Genomic DNA, 16,615 nt, shown 5'->3' on the forward strand with positions numbered 1-16,615 from the left:
AAAAGTTTAATTATCCCTAAGCCCTAATACAAATTAATTAGCCTTCCGCATTAGGAGGGTAAGCTTCCCTGCTCTCGCCACAGCCCAGACATTGCATGGATCACCCCGGATGAGATGGGGGACAGAGGGGCACAGAGAAGCTCAGGGTCCCTGCGCCCATCTGGTCAGGGGCGGGCAGCTGCCTCCACGTTGGCCCCAGGTAAGGTCTGGGTCTGAGCCCTAAGTCTGGAGTGAGCACCACAGCTCACGTGCACCTGGGATGTCACCTCCAGGAGGGGCTTTCTTGTCCCTTACTTTTCCCCTGGCATAGAGCCAGAGCCTGGTGGGAGGCTGGAGTCTTCATTTGCATGAGAGGAGGAAGACAAAAAAAGGAAATAAGGGCATAGCGTTGATTCCCTCCTCCCCACCCTGGCCCCCCCAGGCCAGGACAGTTTTTTGTTTTTTCTTTTCTTACCCCTCTCTTTGCTCCAAGTTCCACAGAGAAAATAGGCCGTAGATGCCATTAGGACTTACCGAATCACCAGCAGCTCCCTCGCAGCACGCCTCCACTCCCGGTGGGCCCTGGGATGGGCCCAGGCATATGGGGCACTGCCCAGCACGGTCCTTAATACATACGGAGCTGCTGCTCAGTGAGTGTTAGCTGTGTAACAGGCAGGTCTTTGCAGCAACATTGCACGGTAGGTTTTATTCATTAACTCACACATTCAACCAACATGTATCAAAGTGCTTCAGGAGGACATGCTTGGATTTGCATTTTAAGAAGATGCTTCTTGGTAAATGAAAGGGGAAGAAAAGTAGAAGGGAGAAGTCTGGTTAAGCGGCTTTTGCCAAAGTTCCCTTTACAAACAATGGTGGCCTGGGCCCAGGATTGAGTCAATAAACACTTATAAAGTTTTTCCTCTGTGCCAGAATTGAGCATTTTACAAACGGTAACTCATGCAACCCCTCACAACAACCCTGAGGAGTGGGTACTATTGTGTTATCAGTCCCAGGAAACTGAGGACAGAGAAGTAACGTGCTCCAAGTCACCCAGCTAGTAAGTGGCAGAAACAGGATTCGCCCCAGGTAGTCCTTGGCTCAGAGTCCACACTTTTCACGGCTACCCTGTGCTGCAGCCACTGAGGCAGGGAGACAAGAGAAGGGGGTGAGCTCCAGCTGACTCCTGGAGCCCTCTCGCAGCTCCACCCCTCCCCAGAGGAGCAGGATGTGAAGGACAGAGCAGGGCAATGCAAACAGACCACACAATTCTGCCTCTTACTACTTGAGTGAACTTGAACAAGTCGTTCTCTGAATGACAGCCCCTCATCCCTAAGGAGGGTTAACCCTACCTGCTAGTGTTATTGTGAGACCCCTCGATGCAGGTAAATTTCCTAGCACAGGTTCCGTCTGGTACATTGTTCCCTCCATCCTTCCATTCCCCATCCCCTCTTCTTCAGACAAAATGTTCCCATTCCTTTGCTTCCCATCTGAGAGGGTTTCCAGACAATTCATTATCTCAACCTCCCTTCTCTGGACATTCATCAATGTCCTATAGAATATAAAGTACCCAAAACCCCACACAGCGCCTAGAAGAGGTCTGCATCAAGGAGCAGTGTATAAACACCTACTCCCTGTTTCTGGACACTGTTCTCCCATCAATCCAGCCTAACACCTTAGTTTTTTAGCATCATACTGGTGGCTGTGTTGAAGTTAAATCCCCCAGTGATTTTTTCACATGGACGGCTTTTAAGCTGGTCTCTCCCTCCAACTATGCAGTCATTGATTATTTAAATCAAAATGCCAGTGTTGTCATTTATCTTTGTTAAAATTAATCTGGTTGGTTTTAGCCATGATTACAACCTGTTAAATTCCTTTTGACTCCTATAAACCTCAATTCCTAGTAGCTCTGTCTCTGAGAAATTTGAAGAGGCTGCTTTAACATAATCAGCAGTAGGCTTATTACCACCCTCCTCATCCTCAATATCATGGGATCCAGATGGAAGAAGGTTAAACAAGAGCAACGATTTGTTTGTATGCAGAGTCAAAGGAAGGGCTGAACAACTAAACTACAGGAAAGGCAAAAGTGGAGCTGGTCCTCGGTAAGAAGTAGGACAGGAACTTGAACTCCATCAGACTTCCCTTTTCTTCTCTCTTCTCTTTCTGAGTGTCAGCCGGCTTCCTCTCTAACCACAATCTGGCTTTTTCCCCACAGCAGAAAGCAAGGCTGCCAACAGCTCCTGAGCTGTATTAGTTGCCCCTTCAATTTCTTCGAAAGAGATTGATCTGGTCTCAAGGGTGAAAATCCAGGGAAGGGAAAAAGGTATCTGCTATCATTAGCCAATAGGGGAAACGCAAATCAACGCCACAGTGAGATACCACTTCACACCCACTAGGGTGGCTAGAATCAAAAGACAAATAGTAACAAGTGTTGGTGAAGATATGGAGAAATTGGAACCCTTATTGTTAGTGGGACAGTAAAATGATACAGTTTGACCATTCCTCAACTGTTCGAGTTACCATGACTCCTAGAAAAATGAAACCGTGTTCACACAAAACCCTGTACACAAATTTTCACAGCAGAATTTATTCCTAATAGCCAAAAATTGAGCAAATGTCTATCAACTAAAGAATGAATAAACAAAATGTGGTCTATCCACACAATGGGAAATAATTCAGCCATAAAAAGGAATGAAGTACTGAATGAAGTACCACATGGATGAACCCTAAAACCTTAGCAAATACAAAAACCACTGAATTGTATGATGTAAGTGGATGAATGTTATGGTATGTAAATTATACCTCAATAAAGCTGTGAAATCCAGGAAAGGAGCTCATTGACCCAACTTGAGTCGGATGCCCTATTCTGAGCTTCCTGACTACAACTAGTGGTGGGCGCAGGGGCGTAAGGAGAAGGTTTGCAAGACCAGGGCAGCCCCTCCGAGAACCAGCTCCTATGGACAGTGTTTATGTCATAGTGGGGGAGGGGCACACTTCTGAGTAGGGGGAGCATTAGGTGCCCACCCGCATGGGCTGTTTACAGAGAATTTACATTTACCCAGACACGGCACTAAATGCTTCTTCTGAATTATAATTATCACAACAACGCTGCAAGTTGGGTATATAAAACCCATTTTATATCAGTGGAGTCTCAGGTTAAATAACTTTCCCAAGGTCACATAACGATCTTAGTAAATAGTGTGGGGCTGGGGCTCAACCCTGAATCTGACGCTAGTCTCCTTTCCCAGCCATTAAGCCACGCTGCCGCCCTCTGGCTTTATATAAGCTTTTGAAAAATTCTGGAACACATGACTGGATACCTAACTTTAGATCCATTCTGTATTTCATTTACTCATTTGCTCTTTCACCAAAGGAGGCCGTTCTAACATGAAAACCATGAACTTCCTTTGCTGGCATAGGACCACTGTTGGTAACCTTTGAGAAGCTCGAAGAGCCTGGAAATGGTTGTTCAACCCCTCCTAGCCACACGCTGTCCACACCACATTCCTCCAGCTTGCCAAGAGCTGGGACAAAATCACAGCTTGCTAAAATTACAATGCGGTAAGTCTGCAGCCGTCTTCTGACCCACCAACCAGTTAACCATCTCAAAACCAGAAATCAGGTTAATTTGCCAAGATGGATGCTTAGCGAACCAATACAGTTTCGTTTCCAAGGGTTTGCCAGCTGTCCACTTAATAATCTGCTCTCAAATTCTGCCAGGAATGTGACGGCTGAATTGATGGACGCCACGCCTGTTGGTCTGTGGTCTCTCAGACCTCCTTTCCCTTCCTTTAAAAACACAACAGTCTTCCATCTCTGGTCTCTTGGTATTTCTCTGCTGCGTAATGATTTCTCAACGATCGCAGGCAGTGGGGCTGCCACTCCATCTGTGCGTCCTTCCTGTCTCCTCGGTGGAATCCAGGTGGGCCTGTGATGTGAATCCTGCAGACCACTGGTCACTCATCTGCTCCCCAGTCCCCTACCTCAAGCTCCAGATTCTTTTTATCCACGTTGGTTCCAGCGTTCCTGTGGCAAATCATGTTCTTCTTGGTGGAGAAGGCAAGAGCGCATGGGAATTGAGTTGGTCTGCTTTCTATCTTCTGTTGCCAGCAGACCATCTGCCCCAGGTTTCCTCCTCATTCTTTCTGCCAGTGGGTAAAACAACCTTTCTCTCGTCCTTAGCATTTTTCACCAGCCTCAGTCCCTCTGAGATGTAGCCTTCCTGACCCTGTGCTTACAGATTCCTGCCACGCTTCATTTTCATCCATGGTCATGGACAGACACAACATCCACCTTTCTGTCATGTCATCTGGAAAATCCCAGCTAACGTGATTCAACTGTAGGGATCGTTTGTAGAGATTCAACTGTAGGGATGATTTGGGACATGGGACAATCAGTTGTGTTTTTAGAGCTTCTCAGCAACAGAGACCATGGTGATCAGAATGCCAGGTAAAAGTAATCGTATCTATTGTTTACAGCGCTGTATATGTCACAATAGGATTATGACGTAGGTTACTCTTATTATCTTCATTTTATAAACAAGGAAACTGACGCCCATAGTAATAGTCCCCCAAGGTCACTCAGTTATTTTATGGTGGAGCTGGGTGGGTCTTGAGCCCACATCATCTAACTCCAGCAGCCAAGTTCTCTCAGCCACGTCACTCTTAAGCATCATGGCAGACAAGGCAAACCTAGTGTCAAAGTTCCAGAAGGAGCTACCCCAGGCCTCAATGTCAGTGGCATGACTGAGACAGCTTGAGCCAGGACAAAGGACCTGGACACTGACAGAGAAACAAGGTAGTTCTCAAAACAGGAGCCCACTTCATAAGTTGTTGAAAGGCTTCAATGACATCAAATGTGTGTCAGCCACCAGTGTAGCCCCTCGGGTATCAGGAGGTGAGGACCTCATCTTCTGAACCGGCTCACTCCATCCTCTTTCCCATCCTCTCTGCAGCCCAGGACACCTGAGTCCCCTCAGGACAAGCGACTTTGGGCCTCATTATTTCAACAGCAACCATTCCTGATCATCCTAAGCCTGGTTCTGCTCTGGACACCCAGAGGGCACAGAGGCCAGGGAGATGGGGTTTCTTGTGGTGGCCAAAGGAGTCATCACAGCTCTTTGCTGAGTAACATTATCTCAGTAAAGAAGAGGCTAAGCACTTGACCACTCTGGAGAGTGTCTCGGGGCTGAGCAGGACCCAGGCCAAGTCGGTCCCAGGGGGCAATGCCTGGGTGTGAAGTGCTTAAGAGAGTTTCTGAGAGCTCCGAGTGGAGCAGGCACTGTCCCAAAGTGACTACATGGCTTAAGGGGCTGAGTTTCAGAGCTCATGGTCCGAGCAGTGAAGTTAGTAGAAAAGAGACGAAAGCAAGAGGAGTGGGTTTGAATCCCAGCTGTACCCAACCGTGGGCAGTCCACTTAGGGTCTCTGAGCCTCAGTTGCTGCATCTGTTAAATGGGGATAAGGATGCAGCGTTCACAGTGTTCCTGGAGCTTATGGGAGGTAAATGTGCAAAAGTGCTCTGCAAATTATAAAGTAGAATGTGAGTGTATTATTTTTATTATCATAAATGAGGTTATGATGCTCTTCTGCTTAAAACTCATCTGGGGCCCCTTGTTGCACTTGAAATCCACACTCTTCCTCGTCGTGGTGCACACTACACACCATGGTCCGCCCCTGCCTGACACCTCCACCTGCTTTTGTATAACGCCACCTCCTTCCTGTGCTCCAGCCCCTCTGGCTCTTCAAACATTCCCAGAACAGGCCAAGCTCCTTCTAACTCAGGACCTCCGTACTTTCTGTTCCCTCTGCTCAGCACACTCTTCCCTGAGGGTATTACGTGGCTGGATCCTTTACCTTCAGATCTCAGCTTAACTGTTCCCTCCTCAGAGAGGCCTTTCCTGACTACATGCTCCCACCGGGCACGGCCCCCATCACTATTCTCTTGATGGAAATAACCACAAGTCACGATGTTTTTATGAATTCACTTACTTGTTTACAGTCTTCCCCTTGGAGGATGCTGACTCCGTGAACACAAGGATCCTGTCGGTTTTGTTCATTCCCAGGTGGTACCTGGCGCATCGTAGGCATTCTAAACAACTGTTGAATAAATGAACCAGTGAATGAATGAATCAGTGAATGACTGGCAGGGAAGCCCGAATGGTCCCTCTTCCTTACGCCTGTTTCTCTCTCTCTCAGATATGGAGACATGGTGCCCAAGACAATTGCCGGAAAAATCTTTGGCTCCATCTGCTCCCTGAGTGGTGTGCTGGTCATTGCCCTGCCAGTTCCTGTGATCGTTTCCAACTTTAGCCGGATTTACCACCAGAACCAGAGAGCTGATAAACGCAGGGCACAAAAGGTAAGCCTCAGGCCGGGGGCGGGGAGGGAAGGGTGCAGCACCAGAGGGGCCTGGCACTTCACCTTGGCAGCTGTCACAGTCCGGTTGCCAGGCCTGGAGTTCCTGGGAGAACAGCACAGACAGCCTCTGGCTTTGGAAGGTAAAGCAGCTTCATGTTCCTTCCTACCTGCACGTGCCCTGCATTCCAGCCCCAGTCCGCTGGAAAGTGCAGCAAACCTTCCATTATCCATAAGCCGGTTATCTCCCTTTGGGATATTCTACGCAATCTCATTGGGCCCTGGCTGCCTGCCCCTCGAAGACCTCAGCCATCGCCACTCAGCAGTGCCCTGGACTCATCCCCTCTCCCAGCCAAGAGCTTCCTGGGGGGACATAGTCATTTTTCCATACTTTACAATAGCCTATACAAAACACAGCGACAAAAATAAATCTGCTGAAAAGAAAAATGAATCCTCTGAAAAGAGAACTTTCTGAGGCCATTGAGTTCAGGGACAAAGGGCACAGCAGGCTTTCGTCACCTCAGGTGGCGCAGAGTCGAGGTACAGAAATGTGACTCACAATCAGGAGCATACCCACTAGTCCTGAGAAAAGGGTTCCGTGGGTGCTCTGCTTAAGAAGGCAGGGCAGGGTGAGCACCCTCCTTTGCCCCCAGGTGGGGAGAAATGGCAGAAGGCTTGGGTGCCTAGACAGAAGCCCCCTTTCCAGGCTGGCCCCACACCTGCCATCCAAAGCTACTCACCCACTCAGCCTTCCGGCGTTCACCTGCATTTTCAGGGCCTCTGGCTGGTGAAGGTTCTTGGGTCGTGACTTTTACCATATTCCTGTCAGGAAAGGGGAGGGTGGAGGGCTGAACACGGTACCCCATTCAGAGCATCTCAACGTCCCGCGGTTATTTCTGGGTACAATGAAGGGGGAGATGGGACCTCATTGAAAGAGTCGCTTTTGGAGGCCTGAGATTTTGTGTCCTTATTCTATTCTTCCTTCCTTTCATTCATTCATTCATTCATTCATTCATTCCACAAGCATTTACTGAGCACTTGCTATGTGTCAGGTGCTGTGCACTGCAGCTGGTTTGCTTCCTCACCACCAGAGGTCCCAGCTGCTGGCCTTCCACTCACCTGGGGAACCCCCAAGTAGCAGGGTCCCCGACATATCAGAAGAATCCAGAATTTCAGGACAGATCTGGGTATGCTAGCTGGAAACAAAGCCACAACGTTCATGAACGCTCGCTCCGAAATGTTTGATTTACATATAATAATCCTTCAAATGATCACATACATTATATCACTCTATAATAAATCCAGCTGGTTCCCACTTCCGGCATCTACACTTTTATGTGCTGGTACACTCCCCTCTTCCTCCCACTGCTGTCTCCTTCTGCCTGTGCTGAAATATACTTTGGCTTATCTTGACCTGGGTCTGTACTGTGGCCAGCTGGCCTGAGATTGACGCGGCTCTGTACTGTCCTGCCATCCCCTCCAGCACCCATTTCCTACCTCTTCACCCAAGGTCAGGGCTCCTCCACCCCCTCCCTCAGCTAGCCAGTCCAGAAATAGAAGTCTTATCTCGTCCCTGTTCCCATCAGCTGGCGAACGTGAACAATCTCTGAATTCATTATGCAGTCCTGAAGAAAGGGACAGAGAGAAACTGAGACCTGCTTTCCAAAGCAAGGAGTCTGAGACCTGAGAGGCGAGGGGTCCCACCGCAGTCAGCTCGGGCTGACACACGTATTTAGCCCAGGAGGTTCAAAGGATTCCTCAGCTCACACAGGCCCACACAAGCTGCGCTCTCGGCAGCTCCTGCAGCTCCCTTCCCCTCCGGCCCACACCCTTACAGCCTCTCATCCGTTGTGGGTTTGCCCCTGCACACAATGTGGCAGTGGCCATTTCCCCGTGAAGCTTTACAAAGCTCATCCTGTGTGGTTAAAATCCAGAAGGAATCAGCTTTGTCACAGTGCTCCCTCTTGCTGCCCCTAAAGATGAGAAGGGCCCCTCCCTTCTGCACCCATCCTCTCCCTTTGCACTCTCCCTTCGAAATCAGAGTAAACATTCAGTGTTTTCACTTCCCCTAGATACTGTCTCTCCTCAAGGTTGCTCGGTTCTGTCTCTTTCACCTTTTTACCTTGGGCTTCCTATGAGGGAGGCAGGGGAAAGAATCCAAGAATACTGCCTGCTTCTAGCACTGCGTCTATCGCCATCACCAGGAGGCAAGGAAGGGGGTGTCCAGGGCACTTAGTGGAGTGTGGAGAGATGGGACAGGAAGCAGGGCAGCAAAGCTGTGAGAGCGCTCAGCCCACACCACATTCTCAGGAGCTAAGCAGCCATGAAGGGAAGCGCCAGCCCCGTGCCTCAGGTGGAAAGGCAAGGCTCAAAAAGTCGTCTTCCTTTCCTGTCACCAGTGGTTTGCCTGGGGCTGTAATTAAAGCAATGCCGCGACCATTTGCCTCAGAGACTGTTCTCTGAGCCGAGTGACTTGGAGATCGGGTGAGACAGCCTAGCAGTGGACGGAGTGGGGAACATCTGCAGTGGGGACCTGGTCCCCATCTCCAGTTCTGGTGCCTGCCCAGAGTTTTATTTTAATGGAAATGTTTGTTGAGATCATGACAGGTTAACATGCAGTTGGAAGATTATCACACACAGGGGACGGACATTGATGCAATCTACCAATCCTATTCCGATTTCCCCAGTTTTAGCTGGTGTGTGTGCATGGGTGTGTGTGTGAGAGAGTTTTATACAATGTTCTCACCTCTGTAGGTGCACGCCTCTGCCACCCCATCGCCACACCCTTTTGTAACCACACCCTCCCACTCCCCTGTCCCTAACCTCTTGCGACCATTTACCTGTCCTCCATTTAGAAAATGTTTCCATTTCAAAAATGTTATATCGATGGACTTATATAGTAAGTAACCTTCGGGGATTGACTTTTTTCATTCTGTGTAATTCCTGGACACGCTTCCAAGTTGTGTGTGTCTATAATCCGTTGTTTTTTCTCGCTGAGCAGTACCGCATGGTGGGGATGTACCAAGTGTGTTTAACCATTCGCCTGTGGAGGGACCTCTGGGATGATTCCACGTTGGGGTTCTTATCAACAAAGCAGCTATGAATATTCATGGGCAGTTTTTGTGTAAACAAAAGTTTTCACTTCTCTAGGGTATATGCCTCAGAGTGCCATTGTCCCTGTTCTCTCTTGGCTTTTCCATTTCTCCCCCATTTTCCTCCTCCTGCCTCTCCCAGGGCAAGAGATGCCAAAACTCATGGCCAATGGCACTGGCCAGCCAGACAGCTAGGAAGTGCTTCACCGTGAAGGGTTCCAGGGGCCTGACAGATACTTGAGCACAGACCGTACCTGGAACTGTACCCAGGCTGGCGACACCCTCTGTCCAGATCTCGCCTCTCACCCTGGGATCTCCATGCCTGTTGAAAAGGCAACTTCTTGGGTTTGGCTCGTCAAGTTTAGAAACTTGCCTGACAGGAGCTGAAATTCAGGGGTGTTATGGAAGCAGCATCTGACCCGGAAGTTGGCAGACCTAAGCTAAGTTCTTACTAATTCACCGCCTTGCCCTGGGTCCATCACTTCCCCCATGTCCTCCTTTTTCTCGTCTTTAAAAGAGCTTATATGATCTCTACATTCTCTTGCTACTCTCATATTGTATGAGGCCTAACAATTAAGTTCGCAAACTCATCCCAGAAAAAGTGCTACATACCTCACTAATGACTATCACTACGGTCACCTTCCAAGTACTCCCCTTGGGAAGCTATGCACCTACGCCAGCGCCTAATCCACTGTTCAAAGCAATTTTGGAACTCCTTTTCTGGAATGGCCATCAGAGCTGTCGTCATATTACCCTTGATGTCCTGAATGTCATCAAAATGTCTTCCTTGCAATATTTCCTTTATGTTCGGGTGAAGAAAGAAGTCATTGGGGCCAGATCAGGTGAGTAGGGAGGGTGTTCCAATACAGTTATTTGTTTCCTGGCTAAAAACTCCCTCACAGACAGTGCCGTGTGAGCTGGTGCCTTGTCATGATGCAAGAGCCATGAAGTGTTGGCGAAAAGTTCAGGTCATCTAACTTTTTTATGCAGCCTTTTCAGCACTTCCAAATAGTAAACTTGGTTAACTGTTTGTCCAGTTGGTACAAATTCATAATGAATAATCCCTCTGGTATCAGAAAAGGTTAGCAACAGCGTTGCAACAAGTTCGCAAACTTAATTGTCAGACGTCATACTTACGACCATGGAAGAGAGTGAAGTTGACCCGTCCACACAAAGATTGAGCCCATTGCAATGGCTTTATCAACCTGGATGTCTGACCAACTGTGTAGGATCATCTTCCTTCTAGGGCCATCACAAGCCTTGCTTGAGCACCTGCTCAGTAGAAAGCTCTACGCTGAAGATAAAAATATCCATAAGCCATAGACTCTGGCCCTCAGGAGCGCAAAGCCGAACCAAAGAGCCTCCCCAAATTTCATACGCTGGGTATGGTTCTGTAAACACATTGTAAGCCTCTTTATCCTGTGTGGGACATGATTAAACGATACAGTACATTTGATATGACAATCTGTTTCTTTTATAGAGCCCAGGGTAAGATAAGATTAAAAGAAGTGCCACAAAGGAGAGAACAGGAGAATCTTTCATCTCTAGAAAGTAATGAAGACAGACCCCAGATATAAGAAAGGTCTGGCTCTAAGTGGCGCAATCAAATTATATAAGGCTATAATGAGCCTGACACAATTGGATTTCCATATGTGGCTCTCAATACCCAGTCCTCACCGAACGCAATAGCGGCCACGTCCTCTAATATTAGACGAGGAACTTGCTTGAGTGGAGACGTCTCGCTGAGGGGAAGGCTGCAGCAGGACTCCCAGGGAGAATTGTCCGGACCTGAATGAACGTTCTTTGCTCAGAGAGAAGAGAATGCCAGCGCTTCCTGACCACCCTTTCTCTTCCGGGTACCCCTTCCATGCTGTCCACCTAGAGGAGCGTTCTTCCTCAGACGTACAGGCAGATCTTACAGATTCAAGTCCTGGCCTCTTCCTCATATTTAGAAGCCAGGGAAGGGAGGTGAGTTGTCCCTGCAGGTGACTTGCTGTCCACAAGGGACCTCCCAGGAAACAAGAGACGAAGTGCATCCTCTGAGCTTCTGTTGACAGCCTGAATACAAGTCCCTGGCCTCCTTTTAGCTGATGAGCCAGCCCAGCAGGACACTTGGAAGGGACACTCCCCCGTGTTGGGGAGAGGCTGAACATTGCCACAATTTCCCAAGGATTATTCTTCTGCTCAGAGGCCATGCTGAAGTCACATGTGGACTTTCTCAGTCGGGAGGGGGCGTCCAGGAGGGGCTCTTGTGTTTTCAGTAGCAAGGGCCTGGAGCAGCGTCTAGAGTTATAAGAACCCAAACTTCTAACTGCATTTTTTTTTAACCAGCAGGAGCCCCGCTACTGTTCCCTTCTTCCTCTCTCCCCAAGGTTCTTTTCTCTTTGGCCTCGCTCTCTGGTTGTGCTGCTGTCATCATGACACTGATTATGGCTATTAGGAATGAGAAGGGCAGCCGGCATCTGCAGTGAGTCCGGCCCCTCCCACTGCCCTTGCAAGCAAGAGAGATGGGCTTGCACTGAAACACCAGGAAGCCTTCCTGCAGGAGCTCTGCTCAAGGCTTCCTAGATGGGAGCTAGGAGATTTTCAGTTGTCCAAGTTAAAGCCAAAGAGGTGTTTGGAAATGTGTTCCATCCACCCTCTCTGGCACACGCATCGGGCCACCTTGTCACATTCACATGCACCTACACTCATCCCTATGGACACACACAGCAAAAAATGCTTATACTGACACATCCGTGCGTGAGTCCACTGCCAGAGACAGACAGACATGCAACTATAAATTCATTCGTTAACTTAAACACTACTGGGCACTGGGGACACATAAGTGAATGAAACAAACACTCCTGCCCTCCGGGAGCTTACATTCTGACGGGGCAGAGAGACAGTAGCAAGATATGTGTATAGCACTTATCCTCCCTTAGTAATACGTGCTAAGGGACAAAGAGAAAGTGGAGACGGGATTAAGAAGCACTGAGGGGCACCCATGCACACCTGTCGCTTTTCTCAGAATGAACCGATATTTGGGCACCTCCATTCCAGGGAACTCACTGGACCCCAGGGCAGAAGCAGAGGAGAGCGATAACACGTGCTCCTTGAAAGAGCGCGCCGTCTAGTTGGAGATGAGAAATACTCAGACACAAAACTTTTGGAAGGAGGGAGGGCTTGGATGAGTAGTATTTCTCTTGCCAGGGTGACACCCAGCTGGAGAGATGAGTGGAAAGCCCTAGGAACTCTGACCATGACCGAGCTACACAAAGCGGGTACACAGCGTCTCAGACCCAGGCCTGGGGCCCGCAGACAGAGATCGTGAGGCTGGGAAGAAGGACCTGGGAACCCAGCCTCGCTGGGAGAGCCCACGGCACCGGCTTTTCCAGGCCTGCTGTCTTTAGACCTCATTCTTTGCTCCTCTCTGCCAATCACAGAAGGCCCGCCTTGCCAGGATCCGTGTGGCCAAAACAGGCAGCTCCAACGCCTACCTGCACAGCAAGCGCAACGGGCTCCTCAACGAGGCTCTGGAGCTGATGGTAGGGGCCTCCAGGACTTGGGCCGGGAGGTGGGGGGGACCCTGGGCTTGTTTTTTCTTCCCCCCGCACCAGCACTCGGGCCGCAAAGCCCCCGTGTGAACCCTGAGAAGGCCATGTTTCCAAACTTCCCCCAGGGAGCAGCCCTCCTCCACATACATACCTCTCCAGGGGATGGTCACCGCTCCCCCTAAACCAGCTTTGAGCCCAGGGCCCCGAGCCCAAGGCTACCATGTGCTATGGTAACCCTAAAACTTGATTCACCCACATTTTTCTGGTGCCCTCCTACCTTCTGTGGAGAAATGAAGCGGATGGAGAAAGGAAGCACTGCCAGCTCTGTACTCAGTCTCTCTTCTCTTCTCACTAGGGCACCCCAGAAGAGGAATCCATGGGCAAGACCACCTCACTCATCGAGAGCCAACACCATCACCTACTGCATTGCCTGGAGAAAACCACTGTGAGTCCCAGCCCATGGCCACGTCCCCTGGCCCTTATCCGAGGGGAGAACTCACAGAGTGAGAATTCAACTCACATCCTCACCCTGGGCCAAGATTCTGAAGTCGAAGTCTGTCCCCTTCAGCTCCCAAAAGTAGTGATGAGGTCTCTATCAGCCCTCAGGTCACCAGGGTAGGGACGCCAGCTGTCCTGCAGCAGCACAGAGGAGGACATTAGCCCCAACCCTTCCAGAGCCTCCTACATCAGGCCCCACGGCCCATTTCTCGGTTACTGCGGGCTGAGGAAGGGCTCTGCCTATCAGGTTCTCAGTTCTGATGGGCACCACTCTTCAAAACTAGGGCTGAATTTATACTCGGTTGCTACAGGACTGGAAGAACATCAAGTTTTGTCTTATCCCTGGGGCCAGGTTGATGCAATTTGTGGGTCCCCTTGCTTCCTACATTCCTCTTTGAACAGGAGGCGGTGAGTGGAGGAGGCAGCACATATATTTTGCTATTCTTACCACTCCTTCTTAGTCACCCTGCCATCCCCAGGGAGGTCAGCTGCTGAAAAGCTCAACAAAATAGAGTTGTGGTTTCAGGCATCACAGTTGGAATGTGGGACGATGCCTGTGCTTCACGAACAGACTGAAAGGAAAGGCAGTGGGGCCAACCCTGGACCCTTGGCAAAAAAGTGGTAGGAATCATAGGGAGGGAGCAGCCACGGAGAGACAAAGCCAAACCCTTTCCTGGTCCTTCCTAGAACCTCCCTCCCCAAAGAGCCTGTAGCCAGGGCTCAGCTCAGCAAGGAAGAACTGTCTAACTGTCCCACATCAGGGCCTCCCTGATGCAGGGGGCAGGGGAAATAGGTGCTGTTAGATGACTCTTACTGTGAGCCAAATGTGGACGCTATGGGTGGCCGTTAAACCCAAGGAGGATGCCCAAAATGGGAAGGGACTCTGAAAACACTAGTTTCCAGATGTATCTGACATTTCTTAGTGGTAAGAACTGTATATAAGTGTATCTAGACTTTCTCTCAAAGACTCAGAGTTTGCCAAAGGGATAGGGCCGGACCCAACTGCCCTTTCCAAGTTGCATGTGCCGGGTGGAATGTGGACACTGAAGGGACACACGGGTGGAAATAATCTGGGTTTGAAGGGCTGGAATGCTGGCGTTGAAGGGGTGGAATGCTGGATTGGAGGGAGAGAATGTCAGATTGCGGGGATGGGATCCTGGGCTTAAAGACATGGAATGCTGGATGTTGTTAGGGAGGAATGTTGGGGTAGGAGACGCAGAATGTTGGGATGGAGGGAACGAAGGCTGGATTTGAGCAGGGTCATGTTGGAGCCAAGGGGTGGAATGTCGGGACAAAGGCGGGAGAATGCTGGGACCAAGGGCTGGAATGTTGGACTCAAAGGGTGGAATGCTGGGATTGAGAGACTGGATGGCAGAACTGAGCTTGGGGATGCCGGAATGTACAATCAATGGTGTCCTTATCTTCTGTTGGCATGTTGTTCTGTAGGGGTTGTCCTATCTTGTGGATGCTCCCCTGTTGTCTGTTCGAACCTCCACCATCAAGGTATAACTTTTTAAAACTTCAATCGATGTTGTTCTTTCTGATTCTTCTGAGTCTGTGGAGTCTCCTTTTGACCCCCTGGTCTGCTTCTCTGCATGTGCTGTTGATTCTTCTGGGGCTTATCCTTCCCACTGCTGCCACACCCAGTACCAGCTCAAGCTCCCAGTTTTTGTGCTAAACTCCCCAATAGCCTCTCTGGTTCCCTCCGTTGACCTCCCCAGGGGCTAGGAGCGGGTGGTGGCACATGGCACCAATGGCGGTATCCTGGGAGGAGTGTCCATGGGCCACATCTGTGCCACCTCTGTGCCCCCCCCCAGCTCCATGGGGGCGCCTGGTATTGGCTGTCAGGGCTGGTCTCCCCTGAGCTCTGTTCTCGTACTACTTCTCTTGAGCCTCTCTCCGCGCTCTGGCAGCCTTGGTCAGATCATTGATGCCATAGAGTTTTAGTCACCTTGCCCATCCAGCCATTTTTTAGTTCTCTTGGGTTCCACTCCACCCGGATGCCCTCTAGTCAGGAGGCTGTTAGCATTTCCTTCTCGTGCTTACACTTGACTTAGGGAATCCTGTTCCTCCAGGTACCCCTATCCCCTAGTCAGGCGAAAAGGAAATAATTAAAGGACATCATCATCCTGACAATTTGACCCCAAGAGCCTTTAAGAGCAAAGTGCTCCAAATTCTGTGAACAATCCAGTGCCTTTAAAAGCTTGTGTCAAAACTAATACAATATTGTATGTCAGCTGTAATTGAAAAATTATTTTAAAATGGAAAGAAAAAAAAAAAGCTTGTGTCCCGCTTACCCACGATTCATAAGGAGCTCACCCATTAAATTCAGAAACGCCAACCTAGCAGACCCACGACCCGTCGCAGTGACTCCTTGGCTGCCCCCACCCCCCGCCAGGAGACCCTGTGCACTGCCTGCAGAGTAAGTCGTCTTTGCTTCTAGCCTTGACGATGTCACTAAATCCTGCTGTTACCTCTGTATCCCTTCAGCTCAAAGCTGTAGATGGAATGTACGTCACATCTTGATTTAACAACTGCGATCTGACGGCCAGGGCTGCCCGTAGAACTCTCTTTCCTTCCTCATGTGGTGCCTGTGGGACCTCACCCCTCCTGAATGCCTGTCTGTGCTCCAGGCGGCTGGGAGCCCTTCTCTCCAGGCCCCGAACAGAGACAGGCAGCTGTACAGAGTATGGGGGCCCATCCCCCTCCCTCCTATCTCCTTTTCCTACTTCCTTTCCTTCTGCTTCCCGCAGAACCACGAGTTTATAGATGAGCAGATGTTTGAGCAGAACTGCATGGAGAGTTCAATGCAGAACTACCCGTCCACACGGAGTCCCTCACTGTCCAGCCACCCAGGCCTCACGACCACCTGCTGCTCCCGTCGTAGTAAGAAAACCACACACCTGCCCAATTCCAACCTGCCGGCCACTCGCCTGCGCAGCATGCAAGAGCTCAGCACGATCCACATCCAGGGCAGCGAGCAGCCCTCCCTCACCACCAGGTGGGTGGCTTCTCTCCCCATCACTCCCAAAGGCTGGAGCCGGTCCATTCACAGGATTAAAGAATCTCAGCATTAGGAGAACCTGAGGGTCCCCTAGCCTTCCTTTCCCCTTACCTAATGCATGAGCCCCCACCTCCCTCCCCTCCTTCCTTCTCAT

General features: G+C 50.0%; 1 protein-coding gene across 4 annotated transcripts in view; it reads left to right on the forward strand.

The window, feature by feature from the left end:
- The window catches only part of KCND3 (potassium voltage-gated channel subfamily D member 3), a 208,238-nt gene that overhangs the window by 185,899 nt on the left and 5,724 nt on the right, over positions 1–16,615 (forward strand). For 2 of the 4 annotated variants that reach the window (XR_013991755.1, XM_081026481.1), the window contains exons 3-7: positions 6,173–6,335; positions 12,849–12,950; positions 13,315–13,404; positions 14,904–14,960; positions 16,211–16,458. Coding sequence is in view for 2 of the 4 variants with exons in the window: in XM_081026481.1 (XP_080882607.1) it covers positions 6,173–6,335; positions 12,849–12,950; positions 13,315–13,404; positions 14,904–14,960; positions 16,211–16,458 (660 nt within the window). In the remaining 2 variants the exon portion in view is untranslated. The remainder of the gene's footprint in view (positions 1–6,172; positions 6,336–12,848; positions 12,951–13,314; positions 13,405–14,903; positions 14,961–16,210; positions 16,459–16,615) is intronic. The other 2 variants (XR_013991756.1, XM_081026482.1) reach the window with 1 other exon arrangement.

This window comes from Rhinolophus hipposideros, assembly GCF_964194185.1.
Source record: "Rhinolophus hipposideros genome assembly, chromosome: 19".
Lineage (NCBI taxonomy): Eukaryota > Metazoa > Chordata > Mammalia > Chiroptera > Rhinolophidae > Rhinolophus > Rhinolophus hipposideros.